The 17,759-nt window shown below is 37.3% G+C and overlaps 1 protein-coding gene across 2 annotated transcripts in view; it reads left to right on the top strand.

The window, feature by feature from the left end:
• The window catches only part of LOC150099774 (tektin-4-like), a 74,374-nt gene that overhangs the window by 20,721 nt on the left and 35,894 nt on the right, over positions 1 to 17,759 (top strand). For both annotated transcript variants that reach the window (XM_090404238.1, XM_090404237.1), the window contains exon 3: positions 2,442 to 2,748. In XM_090404238.1, coding sequence (XP_090260364.1) covers positions 2,442 to 2,748 — 307 coding nt within the window. The remainder of the gene's footprint in view (positions 1 to 2,441; positions 2,749 to 17,759) is intronic.

A 17,759-nucleotide genomic window follows, 5' to 3' on the forward strand; every position in this document is an offset into this window, starting at 1 on the left:
ACTTACCACTTATAAAAATAGAACCTATTTTGGCGGGAAGGATTTAGAGAGTGAATATAATAATAGATTTAGGTCACGACTGCAATATTCTAAATCTATACGGCAGTTTAAATAAGATATTGTGTAAGAAAGTCAAGAATCTAGTATTGTCTCCGTGAGTAAGGATCTTTTCTACTATAGGATACTGGCTGGCGCAGCAAAATATAAATTTGATCCTAGATATTAATCCTAGATATAAGAGTTAGATTAAAGTAAGAGAAGAAATAATAAATAACGAAAGATAAATATATAACAATAGAGCAGCCGATAGGATTTTGAGAATATAAGGTTATAGGTAAGAATGGATAGAGTTTAGGTAAACAACGAATTAAGCATAAATCATAAAGTAAATCATATAGAAACAACATTTTAATAATTTCCTTATTACTGCAGAGGCAAAGTTTTGCTTAAAATGGTCCCAATGTTGTCCGATCAAGGACTGCTGAGTGCTACTTGTTAGCAATTCATATGTGCCTCAGAATTTTAGGTCTTGATCAACCGTCATTCCATATCTTGACACATTGGTTCCAGTACAGTACACAGCATTGCACCTCTGAACTCAGAAGTGAAAACCTTGTGATGTAAAATGGAAACTTAATTCATCAGTCTAAGATTTAAATCTTTGAAGAAATTTGACCTCATCACCATTTTTTTCCACTAGTCAGTTTGCATCATCGTCATCAGACAGCCAAATAGACATCAAACACATGAGATGAATGGTAGTAATAGCAGCCCAAGAACAGAACCCTGTGACTTTACCACTTGATACTTATCTTTTCTGGGATATTATTATCCCATACATAACTTACTCTTTCATACAGCTAATCTATCCATGTTTCTATTATTTATATTAATCTCCTTCAACTTATACACACAGCTTGTTATGTGACAATATATAAAATGCTTTTGCAATCTATAAAATATTACTGTATATGAATCTTCCTTATCCATTTGAGTTGTCAAACAAAATGTTGAATCATCAACATTTTTTAATCATAAAATGCAACTAAATTGCTAAGGTAGATTGTCCCCTATATAAAGGAGGATTGGATCCAAGATGGATATAAAACATATTGACTGATTAGCATTTTTGACATGGTGGTGAAGATAATGGAAATGTTGGTTCAGTACAGAAGTACCATTAGAAGATGAGTTGTGAGAGATAGATATTGACTGAACACAGCAATTAGGTAACACATATCTAATACAGGCAATGCCCAAATTTATACCAAGAGTCAGGATGATAGGTAGGAGTTGATAAAAAGGATGATAGGTAAGGTGGCAATAAGCAGATTGCTTATTAAGCATGTGTATTGACTGTGACTTTACCACTTAATTTAATAGAAAATATTGCATCTTGATCTTGCAATTCCATGCAGGATAATAAGATTATCTTGTATTATATAATAAAATATATTATTATTATTAACAAGATAATAATAATAATAATATAAACATAAATAGCTACACCAGATTTTATTTACAATTGAAGCATATAAGATAAACTAAACTAATTATGAAACTAGTTGATTTCATGTACAGTGGACAAATTATTGCAACAGTATAATATTACAAACTTATTAAAAACCTATACTCTTCCAAAATTACTCTTGACTTCCTGTCAAGAGTAATTCTGGAAGATGTTTAATTTACAGTTAACAGTCCTGTTAACTGTAAATTACACATCTCCATTGCTTGGTCAACATCACTCACTCACTATCACTTCGATCATGTTATCATAAATCTTCTGTCATACATAAGATAGCAATAATAAATTCTTTACATGGAAAATTATGTATGAAACTAATTCCTTTAAAAATTGGTAGATACCTTTATGCTGAATGTATTCAGGAGAAAATATGGCCTCTAAAGAGGACCTGTCTATTATCCATAAGGGTGTCATCATTCAAATAAATGTTTTGAGGATGGTTGGAAAATCTTTTAAGATCACGATTCTTTCACTTTGGGGAAGAGTGGAAGATGTAGCAGCAGTACATTATAAAAAATTTCTCATTCAATTCATCCTGAAACTACAGGATTTCAACTATTACACAGATGATGCTGGACATTATTTATTTCAGGACATCTAGTGTCTGCAGTGCTCTTTTCTTAAAGAAAGCCACCAAACCCTCAGCTGTACTTCTGAACAAGACAGATAATGGGCCACATCCTAATTTCATTGTAAGCTCTCTTCTCTTTTATCTAAAGACTTCCTGTCACAGGATTCCCTTTGATTTGACTTATAACTTATTTTTAGCCACTTATGTTCCTGGTTTTCGGTAATTATTGTAAAAAATTAAATCACAATGCACCACAGCTACCTTTTAATTTCATTAATTTATCTATATATTATATTGTTTGAGTATTCTTTTAACCTGTTTTTAATATCTTTAATGATATAGAATTTATGAGCAAAGTCGTCAACTAAGTAAAGAGAGAGCCATTATTACAAAATGTACACAAGATACAGTTACTGAGCAGTTAGCTTATAAAGCTAGGGAAACATTTGATTGGAAAAAGGAATTAGAAAAAACTATTGAAGATATTACATCCAAGATACAGAAACTTATTTTACAAAAAAAGCGTCTTGATAATGCACTGGACACTGCTCAGTTCTGCTTAATAATAGCAAGTGAATGTTTAGATTTAAGGAAACAGAGAGTATCAAGTGATATTGTTGAAGATGATGTACAGATTGACCTATTGAAGGTAAAATTAAATTTTGATTATTTCTGAACTTTGTGTTTATTATTATGATGTGTTATAAAATTTAGATTTAAATTTAAATATAAAAAATGAATTGCCTATACTTTAATAAAAAAAAGTAAAAGCAGTTTATTTTTTGTTAAATCTAGGAAGCAAAAAAAGCATGTACTTTTAACATTATTTTTCAGTATAGTCCCTTCAGAGCTTTGAGCTTCCTTATGTCACATGAGAAGAATATCTTCAGCTGTCTTGAAGCTAAATATATACTATTTCTTTGAAGTTCATCATCATTTGAGAATCATTGTTCACACTGTACTTTATAGAGAAAAAAAGGATGATAATGGCTGGTGCATTATATTGGGTTGTTGGAAATGAAATGGCTGATTGAAAAAGAAGAGAATAAAAAGAAGAATACCTGTTTAATCAAAGTAATCTCCAGCAGCATCAGTGCATTGCCAACTTGTGGCAAGGTCATTTATACCACATTTGTAAAAATCAGTGTCTCTGGAAGTGAAGTCCTCAACTGCCCGATAAATTGATGCGTTGTTGGCAAAGCATTTCTTGGACAAAAAATGGCTGAAGTGCCGGAAAAAATGGTAATCTGTTGGGGAAATGTCAGGAGAGTATGGAGGATGAGGCACAATTTTGTATCCCAAATTGTTGATTTTCTATATGGTTGACACTGCCGTATGTGGTGGCCGTTATCCTGAAGCAATAGGACTTCATGTCTATTCACAAGTGCTAGTTGCTTAAGGCACAATTTGTCATGCATTTGCATCATATCTGTACAGTATAGAGCTGCATTTATTGTTTCACCTCATGGAAGGAATGAGTAGTGAATAATACTAGCAGAAGACCACCATACAGTAAACATCTTCATTGGATGCAGAGGTGCCTTTGGAGTCCTTCCTGGAGCATCTTTCACTTCCAACCACTGTGACGAACATGTACGATTGTCGTAGAATATCCACTTCTCATCCACAGCCACAGTTCATTGCAGGAACCTTTCTTCTTTACTTCTTAAGAGAGAAGAGCACACTTCCAAACACCATGCTTTGTTTTCATCATTTAGTTCATGAGGCACCCACTTGTCGAGCTTCCTTACTTTTCCTATTATTGCCAAGTGCTGTGAAACAGTTGAGAAGTGTACATTTAGTGTCTGGGCAATCTCTCGTACAGTTTGTCATGAATCTAATTTGATTAAATCCTTTAATTCATTCGAATCAATGGAGGAAGGACGATGGCCACGGGGTAGTATTCAATGTTTAATGCTCGTTGAACGAAACAAATACTACAATTGCATCACCCACGTGTGACGCTGTCACATGACATAAAAAATTTGCATATACCTCAGTGCTTGCTTTCTTCAGCAACCAGTAGAAACCTGAGTCATTCACCGGCCATTTCATTTGCAGCAACCCAATAGAATGAATGAGGAAATAGCTTAGTCATTCACCTCAGGATCCTCTCTGCATGGATTTGATATGAACTCATCCTTAAGAAGTGATGTAGCCATATCAAAGCCATTGCTGTTTAGCCTGTATGTTAATCATATTGGCAAAGATTTGGATGAGGATATTCAGTTGTTTGCAGATGATGCAAAGTTGGGATGAACTAGGAAGAGTGGAGAAGATGTTGTGGCCTTACAAAAAGAACTGAATAGATTGAATGAATGGGAATGCCAGTTCAATGTTGCAAAATGTAAGGTTTTAAAATTTGGGAACCAAAGGTGGGATGTAAAATTTTTGCTTGGTGTGGATATATTATTGGAAGTGGAGGAAATAAGAGATCTTGTGGTGATAGTAGATAAGGATCTGAAATTTAGGGGGACACATTGTCAAAATTGTGAGGACAACACAAAAAATTCTGGGAATGATGTGAAGGACACTGACTTGTAGAAGTAAGGAAATTCTTATTTCATTGTATAAGGCTCTGATTAGGCCACACGGACTACTGTACACAGATTTGCTCACCTGGTTTTAAAAAGGACAAAAAGATGTTGGAAAGGGTCCAGAGGCAATTGACTAAGGTAGTTTCTGATTTCTGGATTGTCGAATATGAGGAAAGGTTGAGAAGATGCAATTTATAGAGTCTAGTGGATAGGAGGAAGTGGGGTGATATGATAGAGACTTACAAGTTAGTAAAGGGTTGTTATAGAATCAATGTTGAAGAGGTTTTATAGAAAACAGTGGAAGATCAGGGAAGAATTAGAGGTCATCCCTGAAAGCTGTATAAAGAGGTGTGAGAAGAAGGTTTTTTGCATACAGAGTTGTGAATGATTGGAATGCCTTGCCTGAGGGGGTGGTGTCTGCAGAGAATTTGAGTGTGCTTAAAGCGTGATATGATGAGCTATGTGCACGACAAAAGGACCTCCTAGATGAGTCTTGACTCCGATGTGGCTTAGGATAATGATAATAAATAGTGTTACAATAATCTCCTTATTTTTGCTTGTCTTTTGGTTGGAATTATGGGTAGAAGTGTTTCAAGAGAATAGAAATGACTTGAGTATTAGTTTAAATATTTGAAGACAGCAGGGAGGAACATATTCCCAAGTTCAGAAGAATAACCTTAAAGAATTTATATTATGCAATTTGGAACACCTTGAAATACCTCGAAGCTTTGAAGAAAGATACTATTAGTATAAGAAGCATCAGGAGAAAGAAAAGAGATGGAACTAGCAGAGCTGAAGAACTACTATGTTGACATAATTGGTTTTAATGAGATGAAGAATTTTAATTAGGTGAGATACTTTTATATAATAACCATGACTTTTTTTTTTCAAAAATAGTGATAATATTCAATGCTATGCATAAAGAAAGAATGGGATTCAAGAATGCCATTCTTGAATGAGAGGTAGTTTCAAATAGAGTGATGTGGGCAAACTTTTTCTTCTGTGGTTCTGCTGAAAATATCACTAGTGAAGATGCAGAGGAATTCTTTGAATCATTAGGGAAGACAGTTGATATAATGAAATAAAAGAAAATGCTGATTCTTGTTGAGTCATGCATTATGACAAGATACATCATGCAGATAGTGCCAGAGTGAAATAGAAGTGCAATAAAACATTTTGTGGTCTGTGAGTGCAACCTCTTGACTGACAGTGCCATGCACAATATGTGACCACAGAATGTTTTATTGCACCTCTTTTCACTTTGGTGCTACTTGCATGATATATCTTGACACATGGATTTATTTTGTATGTTAATCAAATGTGAAAGACATTGATAAGGATTTGTGAAGCATTCACAAAACTTCATAAAAGTAGTGAGAACTAAGAGAGGAATTTTACTGCTTCTTGAAAATAAAACACCGAAATGATTTCCAGAGAGACTGGAAAAGATATGGATGTTTGATAGAAATCATTTGTAAGAAGCCATGGACTGTATTATCTGATCTTAAAAATATAAAAGTTGCAAATTTGAAATTAAAACAAGTAAGGGGTCTTTAAGCATCTTAAGAATAAAAGTGAAAGGTTAAATTGACTACAAAGTGGAGGGGGGGTAGGGATAAGCATCAGTAGATAAAATTGCAGTTAACAAATTTCATGGGCAGTTATTTGCCAATGTTATTCACCTTCCCATATGTTCAACTTTGATGAACCTGACCTCTTCTGGAAAAAGATGTTCAAAAGAACATACAGTATATGAAGGATAAACAGAAGTTGCCAGAACACAAGGGATTGATTGATCATCTAACTGATGGCAGAATAAATTCTAGTTGGTTAGCCAGTTCGAATCCTGCCTTGGATGTGGATGTTTGTAATTGTCTTTAAGTTAGAGATGAATTTCATTATCTGGTGTGAGATTACAGGCCTGGAGCAGCACGAAAAAGTTCCATGTTTGGTCTTTAGAGCAGAGCCTCCAGCTATAAAAAAATCATCATAATCATCATCAATTTCCTGAGATGTACCCTCGAAGGAGTGTTCAGGTTACTGTAACAGCACTACATGATTAATTTTATATTATTATTAATCTCCTATCCATAATTTTCCTACAAATTAGTCTATTACTTGTCATCACTCCAATATTGTCATATCTAACATTTCTTGCTTCTAAGACACTTCTGACTGAATCAGTCCTTCACCTAGAACTTGGTCTTCTTTTTCTAGATCTCTTTCATACCATCTTGGTATCAAACCTATTTTGCTAACCTTTCTTCACCCATTCTATTTAAGTAGCCATATCACCTTAGATTAGCTCTGCTGACACATTCCTGAATGCTAATCATGTCAAGTTCCTTTCTAATATTTTCATTTGTAATATGAATCTGCCATTAATGCCATTGGTTCACTCCACTAATTTTTCTCTGAACTCTCATGGTCTCTAGTCTTTGATCAAGTGCATTATTTCTAACTCAACTCTCAGATCCATAAATGAAAACTAGTTTGAACACTGTCTTGTATACTGCTAGTTTTGTGTTTTGGCTAATTTCTCTTACTCAGTATTAATTTACTCAGCTGGCTACCCACTATAACAGCTTTGCTTATTCTGTTGCCTATTTTCAGATTTAACTTGCTGTCTTCACTAAAAAGCTGTACCTATATAGCTGAAATACTTGATTTGTTCTATAGGCTCTCCATTCAGAAGTTTCCTATACTCCTGTCTATTTTCATCTATTTTCATTGTTTTGGTCCTTTTACTGCTGATTTTCATTCCAAATTTGTTATAGCTTTTATTCAATTTAGTTAGAGAATCCTGGAGACTTGCACTAGATGTGTTTAGGAGTACAACATTATCTGCATAAATCAAAGACCTAAGTTTGATATCTCTAATTCTAATATCAGGCATAATGCCACTTTCGTCCATAATGTGATCCATAAAGATGATGAATAGGAGTGGAGATAATGTGCATTCTTGTCTTACCCCTGATTTTACATCAAACCATCTTCCTGTATTTCCTTCAATTCTAACTGCTGATTTAAAACTTAAATATAGAATATGTATTACTCTGTATAGTGTTCCATTTGCCCCATATAATTATAGTGTTTTGAAAAGCTATTCACTGTACACCTTGTCATATGCCTTTTCCAGATTTACAAAACTTAAGTACAGATCCTTGTCATACCCACGATTTCTCAACTATTCGTCATAAAGTGAAAATCTGATCTTGAGAGCCTCTGTTTGGCTTGAACCCAGCTTGCTCTTCTCTAAGTTTCTCTTCCACAATATTTTTCAACCTCTTTTCAAGTATGCTTGCATAAATCTTACTTGGAATGCTTAGTAGAGAAATTCCTCTGTATTTCTCACATTCAGCTTCATTCTCTTTTTTGTAATGGAAACGATTAGCGTTCTACTCCAATCATCTGGAATTTGACCTTCTGACCAGGCCTTCTAAATTATGTAGCATAGTCACCAGCAGCATATATGCAGGGTGTGTGTGTGCTAGTTTATGGTGCATGCCCATGCACACCGATTTTAATAATGGCAGTAGACGTTAGAATGAAGAACTAGCATTTAGGACTAAGGAAAATGAATTTCTTGAGTTCTTGAAAGATAACTATTTCAGGCAGCATGTAAAGGTAGGCACACGAAGATTGAGAGTTTTAGATCTGATCATTTCATCAGAGTATATAATTGTGAATGGGGTTTCACACTTTCCTACAGTTGTTGAGAGTGATCATAAAGTTTTATGATCATAAAGATTACCTGGGTCATGGCTAACCATGTGCAGACTTCTGTGAGACAAAGATATATATGTGGAATTATAAGGCTGGTGATCATTAGGAGACAGTTTGGAGCTATAGTATGGATCAAGGAGTTGAGCAGTAAGGAAATAAATGATTCTTGGAAACTAACAAAAAAATACAGAACAGCATCAATGCGTGAATGTATTCCAAATGCCAAAATGCTGAATAAGGTAGGTGTACAATGAATGAATGTAAGTGGCTTAAGTGTGAAATCTAGAAGAAGGTACTTTGGAGGCAATACAAGACGAATAATGGTAATAATCAGTTACATGACGTGCATAGAGAACAAGCCATAGGGTGACTTATTTAGTAAGGACAACAAAAGTGCAGTATGAGCAGAAATTGGAAAATCAGGCGAAGAAAAACCCTAGAGAGTTTTTTAGATATGTGGCGAGTAGAAAGAAGAATGATCATGATAAGATGATGTTAATTGATGAAAACGGCAACTGCTGCAGAAGACATTGTTGAGATATTCAGTGATCAATTTATAAGGATGTTTCATCCTTATCAGGGTGGAATAATCAGGAACTTAAGTGTAGAGGATGGCTTAATTGTGAGTGAGCAGGAGGTATTTGAGGAAATAAATAACCTTGATGTCAATAAGGCAATAGGATTTGATGATATATCACTCACGTATCTTAATGGAATATTCCAGGGAATTGGCAGTAGCACTGGCATGCCTGTTTAATAAGAGTCTTATAACAACACAGGTTCCAAGGGAGTGGAACAAGAGTAAAATAGTTCCACTGCATAAAGGGAGAGATTGGTGAGAAGTAGGATACACAAATGGGTTGATAACAACAGTATTTTCTGTGGCTATCAGCATCGATTTGTTAAATGGAGATCATGATTTACTAACTTACTTATGTACTATGAAGATGACAAATATATCGGACAGGGGAGATGCATATATAGTAGTGTACTTGGATTTTACAAAAGCTTTTGATAGACTGCCACACGACAAACTGTTAAATAAATTGAAATAGATGGGATTGAAAATAGACTTCTGAGTTGGATCAATGACTAGCTGTCAGATAGGTATTAGGAAGTTATATATGGGGGGGGTGCAGTATCCTGAAAGAGGAAATTCACTAGTAGTGTACCGCAGGGGTCAGTTTTGGAACCATTGCTGTTCAGTTTATATGTTAATGATATTGGGATAAGTTTATCTAGTGGTATGCAGCTGTTTGCAGATGATGCAAAATTCGGGGGAGCAATGCAGAGTCAAGCAGATGTTATGGCCTTACAGGAGGACCTGAATAGATTGCATGAATGGGCTGGTAGGTGGAATTGTCAGTTCAATGTTGCAAAGTGTAAGGTTTTGAGATTTAGTAAGTAATGATGGGATGCAAAGTATACATTGGCGGGGAAACTTTAATGGAAGTAGAGGAGATGAAAGATCTAGGAGTGATATTGGACAAGGACTTGAAATCCAGGAACCACATTGCACAAGTTGTGAAGATGTCACATCGGATAATGACAATGAAATGGAGCATCCTGACATGCAGAAATAGAGAGGTTATGGCCTTATACAATGATACCATTGTATAACGCCTTGATCAGGCCTCATATGGATTATTGTGCATAGATTTGGTCGCCAGGTTTTCATGGTGATGAGGATATGTTGGAATGGGTTCAGAGAAGATTCACAAAGGTGGTCAGTGGTCTTTGGAATGCGGAGTATGAGGACAGATTGAGAAAATGTAAGTTGCACAGTCTTGGGAATAGGAGGAATTGGTGGGAGATATGAATATCTTTTAAAACTGGTGAGATCTCTCTAAGCAATAAATACATAATTTTATATATTAATTATATACATTGTTAAATACACGACACACACACACACACACACACACACACACACACACACACACACACACACACACACACACACACACACACACACACACACACACACAGGGTGTTTCAAAAAGAATATCCCAATTTGAAAATTGTATATTTTTGTACATTTGTGCATATGTACATTGTACATTTGTAACTATGGCGAGTGAAACTTTAGGCCTTACTTCATACTTGGTAATTTATTTTGTAACTGTACCACATTTTCATTATTAAATATAATTATTTGAAATCATGTCATTCTTTTTGAAACACCCTGTTTATTTATTTATTTATTTAAGGATTCTTATTTTCCAGTTTGATTTGATTATGCATAATGGAAAACTCATCGTTGGCATCCTGGAGGCAGATAGCCAACTATGAGATTGAATTATATCTCATAGTTGGCTATCTTTTAATTGGTAACACGTACTTGACAGTCAATGTATTATATACAAGTTAAATTGTATATTTAAATAGTTAAATTGTATCTTTGCCACTTTGGCAGGAAAAATACCTAGAGGAAGACCAAATGTAGGTGGATTGATACAGTAAAAAGTGCCTTAGAAGACAGAAATATAAGATCTGGTAATGTTGGAGTCTTGACAGATAACAGATTAATTTGGAGTAAAATTGTTGAACGGACATTAGTAATTGTGTAACTTTTTCATGTAACACTATCATAATATCCTGTACACTCACTGAGGGTACATATCAGGAATTTGATGATGATGATGATAATCCCAAAACAGATCGCTGTAGCAGACCACTAGTGACCTTCCTCTTCTGGGATGCAGTGCCACTCCATACACAACTTGCTGATACCTGTTTGAGAGCTAGTTGCCTATCCAACTCTCTGATCTGTCATCTACTCCAGTTTAGTTACCAATTTGTGGTGTGGCAATCTATTAAAAGCCTTTGCAAAATCTAAGTATACCACTGTATATGCATCTTCCCTGTCCAAAATATTCGTCACCTTGTTATAGTACATGATCAAGTTGCATTGTGGGAAGGGTCACTACCCAGACTGATTTCAACCTTTATTGAGAACTCATCAGAGGGAACCAGACCCAGAAGTAATATCAAAGTTGAAGTAATTCTGAAAAATTTTCAACATCTGTCTCTAATCCAGAGTATTTTAGTAATAAGATGTGACACCTTTTGGCTACCTGTATATGCAAGTATGACTTCTGCATTACTTCAACCTTGGTATCACTTCTGGATCTGGCTCCAACTGGTGCGACCTCGATAAAGGTCGAAACTGGTCTGAGTAGTGACCCTTCCTGACCGCTGGTGAAAAAAAAAAAAATTATACATCAACGCTAGAGTCCTATTATTAGTGATCTGTTGGTTAGAAATACATTGGACGTAACAACAAGTATCTATCTATATACATATATTAAATTAAATTAAATTAAATTAAATTAAATTAAATTAGGGATACTAAAGCAAATGATGTGAAGCCATCAGCCTCTATAAATGAGATGCCCAGTCGTGAAGTTACTTTGTTTGCTTACACATAGATGAAAGATTAAACAAAGAATATCATTTATAGCATCTTTAATTTAAATTCCCCAAACAAATGTTTACTTCTCTTTATTCATTTCTAGTATCTCTGTCTTACTGATTTCCTCGCTGTTGTCATCATCATCAATTTCCTGATATGTAACCTATAATAGGATACTATGACAGTCTGCACGACTAGCCTAGTGGCCTTGCACTTTGCAACCATATGCCTGGGGAAGGAGTGTCCCAGGTTCGATTCCCATCAAAAATGTGAGGAACTTGAGGATCTTCCTCAGGCATAGCCAAGTTAGCCGGTCTTGGGCGTGGGTAGTAGAGTTTTTTCCGCCAGTTTATCTGGCATTTTTCATCCTGCAAGCCAGCAAACCAGCCGCGCGAACATATGCGTCTACTGCCAAAATATATATATCCCCCCATCGACAGGTCGGTTTGGAGTGATACTAACAAGTAGTCGCATCTAAGTAACACGCGGACCCTGCATAGGAAGCGGGAATAACCCATAGTGAAAGAAGAAGAATAGGATACTATGACAATGTTAAGTTTACATTTTTATTCAACTCCTGTCAATGATTTTCCTCCAAATTAGTCTATCCCTTATCAGCTCTTCAGTATTATGAGATCTAATATGTCTGTCTTTTAGGGCACCTGACTGCATTGATCCACCAGATTCCCCCCCCCCCCCCCCGATCGCATGCGCCAAAGTCTTTTACCTGCCATCTTGGTATCATTTACTTGTTTTATTGCATTTTTGAAAATTATGGAGACAACTACTGTGTTTGAATAAAAACTTTAGTTTAATATAATTCAAATCTACATTCGACGTTTCGACCTTTATGTCAAGGTCATCTTCTGGAGCATACAACTATACACAGAAAACAAGCTACACTACAATCAAACTGGTTTGTTAAAGATACTGACCAACCGCTGCAACAATTGTTGCAGCGGTTGGTCAGTATCTTTTTACCAGCCTGACCGCTGGTGAAAAAAAAAAAAAATTATACATCAACGCTAGAGTCCTATTATTAGTGATCTGTTGGTTAGAAATACATTGGACGTAACAACAAGTATCTATCTATATACATATATTAACATCATGATTTTACTTGTACATTCCAGCCAGTTGGTATGGAATGGTTTCTAATACCAGCTGAAGATTGACTAGAGTCCTGACTTATGCTGGATCTTATATATTAGGTAGGCTGAATGTGTGCCATCCAGATCCTTGGAATTTTCATGCCATCTTTGTTGTTGATATTTGGGTGGTTTATCAGGATTTCGCAGGCTTCCTTAAATTTCCTTTCATACCAGGTTTTTGTGGTAAAGAGCAGGTGCTTTTCCAGTTGATTTAGTGTAAGGTGTTGAGCACGTGGTCTGAGAGGCCTGCTTCACCATAATGGTTATATTTAATGTGTCTAATGTGCTCTTTCTTGCGTATAGGGATTGTCCATCCTGTTTTACCAATGTATGGTAAGTTACAGGTGCAGCGGATGCAATAGACTACAGGATGTGCTAATGGGAGGAGAGGATCCTTAGAGGAGTTGAATATGATTTTAAGTTTAGTGGGTGGTTTACAGGTGGCATTGAGGTTATAATGTTGTAGGATTCTGTCGATTTTTTCTGATAACCCTTTAATGTATGGGATGGCTATGGTTTTACTGTAATCTGGATTCGTTTTTGTTGTTGTTTTATGGAGTATTTTATTGATAGTATTTTTGTTATAGCCATCTACCATAAGGGCTCACTTTAGTGAGTACAGGCATGGTAAACCCGAGGTACCAGATGCTGGACCATGTCTTACTTCATGTAATATATATATGTTATATTATTCTGTAGACTGGTCCCTCCTCTTCTTTCTTTGCTTCTTTCTCCTCTCCTTGCTCCTTCCCCCTCATGCTATTAGAGTATTCGAGGGCTAGGGGGTGAGTCTTTCCTATCTTGCTAAGTCATTCCGTCTTATGCAGCAACCGAAGGAGGCAAGCTAGCCTCAATAGGTGCCGGTCCCAAGCCCGGATAAATGCGAGGGTTGATGTCAGGAAGGGCATCCGATCGGTAAACTTCAATGCCAGCTCAAACTATGATATGAGTCAAAGAGAAAATGATATAAGGGCTAGGGCATACCCCTTAAGCGATGCGCAGCCACATCGCCCTACAGCTGTGAGACGTGGACGAGGGCTACCGCATCAAGGGCGGGTGCGGTTAAAGAAGCGAGCCCAGCAGGTGGAGAAGATGTTGCGAGTGGGAACACTGAATGTTGGAAGCATGACTGGAAGGGGAAGAGAGGTAGCAGACATGATGAGGAAGAGGAAGTTGGACATTTTATGTGTGCAGGAGACAAGGTGGAAGGGGGGGAAAGGCAAAGGAACTTGGAGATGGATATAAATTGTTCTACTCTGGAGCGAATAACGAGGGAAGAAATGGTGTAGGAATTGTGGTGTGTGGAAGAATTAAGGGTGAAATACTGGACGTGGGTAGAAGAAATGACAGGATCATGCAAATGAAATTGGGTCTTGCAGAAGAGCGGTTGGTCGTATTATGTGTATATGTCCCGCAAGTTGGTTGTACAGCAGAGGAAAAAGATGAGTTCTGGAACGTGTTAGATGAAGAAATGAGAGAATCGGAAGAAAATGAGATGGTGATTGTTGGAGGAGACTTGAACGGACACATAGGAAGACAGAATAGAGACTGTGAAAAGGTGCATGGTGGCCACGGAGTGGGAATGATGAACCAGGAAGGAGAGAGGGTTGTGGACTTGGCAGTAGCATTTGATCTGGCAATTGTGAACTCATTTTTCTACATGAGGGAAGAACATTTGATAACATTTAGGAGTGGTAACAACAGTTCACAAATTGACTACATTTTGACTAGAAGAAAACATCTTAAGGTTGTGACAAATTGTAAAGTAATTCCAGCAGATCAAGTAGCACAGCAACACCGACTGCTGTGTGCAGACGTTAAAATAAGATCGAAGATAAGAACCTCTGGATGCCATGGGATGAAGACAATTAAGTGGTTTTGCTTAAAAGAGGAGAGCGTGAGGAATTGTTTTAGGGAGAGGGTGTTAGAGAGGATTTCGGATGGACTGGAAAGTGTACAAGCTTGGTGGAAACATAATTCAAAAGTAATCCTGAGCTGTGCAATCGAGGTGCTTGGTGAGACATCTGGAAAGATTAGAGAGCAGAAGGAGGGTTGGTGGTGGAATAATGATGTACAAGTCACAATGACAGCTAAGAGGAAGGCAAAGCAGAAGTGGGATGAGTCAAGAGTGGAAGAGGACAGAGAGGTGTACAGAGAGAGAAAGCAAGAAGCCAAGAGAGTTGTGGCACAGGCAAAGGCCATGGTATATCAAGATCTGTATGATCAATTAGAAACAAAGGAAGGACAGAGAAAAATTTACCAACTAGCGAAATGTAGAAATAAAGCAGCAAAGGACATCTTACATGTGACGCAGATCAAAGATGCTGAAGGAAGAGTATTATGGAGGGATGTGGACATAAGAAACAGATGGAAAATATACTTTGAGGGACTTTCGAATGAAGAAAAAGCAAGGCCTCACAGAAGAGATGGGCAGCCTTCTGAGGGGATGGTGCAGAACATCAGTAGAGTGGAAGTGACGGAGGCCATGAAGAGGATGAAGAATGGAAAATCGGTGGGCCCCGACAGAATTCCAGTGGAGGCATGGAAGGCACTGGGGGAAGAGGGAATTGACCTACTGTGGGACCTGTTCATGAAAGTTTGCCAACAGGAAAATATACCCGAGGAATGGAGGGAGAGTACTCTTGACCCCATCTACAAGGGTAAAGGGGATGCACAAGACTGTAAAAATTACAGAGGAATAAAGTTGATGTCCCACACAATGAAAATCCTAGAAAGGGTTCTTGATGGTAGATTAAGGAAGGAGGTGGAGATTGCAAAGGAACAATTTAGCTTCATGCCTGGTAGATCAACAACAGATGCTATCTTTGGGTTACGGCAGATGATGGAAAAGTATCGAGAGAAACAAAGGGAGCTACATCTGGCATTTATTGAGCTGGAGAAAGCATACGAGATCGTACATGTCAGATTGTTGTGGGAAATGTACAGAAATGTGAAGACAAGTGTTTGGACCTGTCTGGGACAGACAGAAAGTTTTGAAGTAACAGTTGGCTTGCATCAAGGGTCAGCATTAAGTCTGTTTCTGTTTAATATTGTGATGGAGGTGGTAACAGAGGAGGTGAGAGAAGATGCGCCTTGGACAATGTTGTATGCAGATGACATCTTGCTGTGTGCAGATTCAAGAAAAGAAGCGGGAACTAAACTGGAAAGATGGAGAAAAGTACTGGAAGAGAGAGGTATGAGACTGAGCAGAAGTAAGACAGAGTATATGTGTTGCACAGTGGGCGGTGGCCAGGAGACAGATCTGGAGCTGGAAGGAAACGTCATCAGGAAGGTGAGAGACTTTAGATACTTAGGTTCAACAGTGGAAGAAGATGGAGGGAGATGGCTGGAGTGTTATGCGATAAGAGAGTGCCGATCAATCTGAAAGGCAAAATTTATAGGACAGTAGTGAGACCAGCTATGACATATGCTATAGAAACTGTGGCCCTGAGGAAAAATAACATCAGCAGGATGGAAGTAGCAGAGATGAGAATGCTTAGGTGGATGTGCAGTGTGACCAGAAAGGATCGTCTGAAAAATGACTATGTCAAGGGAACAGTGAAAGTTACGAACTTAGGAGCGAAAATACAGGAGGTAAGGTTGAGATGGTTTGGTCATGTGATGAGGAGGGAGGATGAATATGTGGGAAGAAGGGTCATGCAAATGGATGTGCAAGGAAGGTGGAAGCATGGGCGGCCAAAGAAGAGATGGAGGGAGTTGGTAGAAGAGGACTTGAAGACGAAGAACTTGGATGTGGTAACAGCCCAAGACAGGAAAGTGTGGAGGAGACTCATTACAAACAGTGACCCCACTTAAGTGGGAGAAGCTGCAGAAGAAGAAGAAAGATTTTTGTTATAGCCATTATTTATGAATGTGTCGCTGATGATTTTTAGTTCTTGTTTCAGGGCTTGCTGGTTAGAGCAAATTGTTGTAGCTCTGTTTTTAAGAATGTTTTTCAAAAATGCATTTGGATCACCATGTAAGCTTAAAAGAAAGGATTCAGATCATCCGTGGAAATGATACCCACAAGTGCTGCAATCACTATGGTAAGTTAATGATTCGTATTTCCCTCTTGATCAATCGGCTGGCCTTTTTAAAGAGATGCAGAGACAATAACCTTATTCTGATCTGCATCAGACAAAAAAAGAAATTTATGTCTGCTAAGGCACTCCATATTTATGACCGCACAGAAAAAGCAATGCTCAGAGAACAGATCCAAACAGCCTGCCAAAACCTAGCAACAACACAAAATCTGGTTTCAAAATTGCAATCCGAACTATCGAACTATATTAATCCAGACATTCTACAAGTACTTGAAAGAAGTACTGACAATTCGGCCAAATATACCCTGGAAAAGAATAAAGAAAAACTCGAGACGAAATTCCAAGTTTGAAAGAACGGCAAAATATGGCGGCCAATTACAGGAATCCATCCAATCAGAAGACCTCCTCCCTGATAAACACCAAAAATGAACAACAAACAAGGGAGACAAGGAGCGACCAACCACCGGCAAGCAAGAACCATGTGATCAACCTATCAAGCCACATCCTGAACAATGGCGAACTTATGCTACTGAATAAAGAACTTAACTACGCAATAGCACCTAAAAAGGTAAACAAATTGGATTTTATCTACCACAAAGAAAGAGGCATCAGGTCCCTACCTAACAATATAGCAGATAAAATATGACTAGAAACTAGTAATGTCCTGAACACTAAGAAAACCATACAGAACAATCTCACAAAAACAGAACTAGCAACAATTAAGTCATTAAAAGCCCAACAAAACATAATAATAACAACGAAATCGCATAAAGGCAATGCCACTGTCG

Source organism: Typopeltis vanoorti, chromosome 14 (assembly GCF_054136105.1).
Source record: "Typopeltis vanoorti isolate ZY-2024b chromosome 14, IOZ_Tvanoo_1.0, whole genome shotgun sequence".
NCBI classification, from domain to species: domain Eukaryota; kingdom Metazoa; phylum Arthropoda; class Arachnida; order Uropygi; family Thelyphonidae; genus Typopeltis; species Typopeltis vanoorti.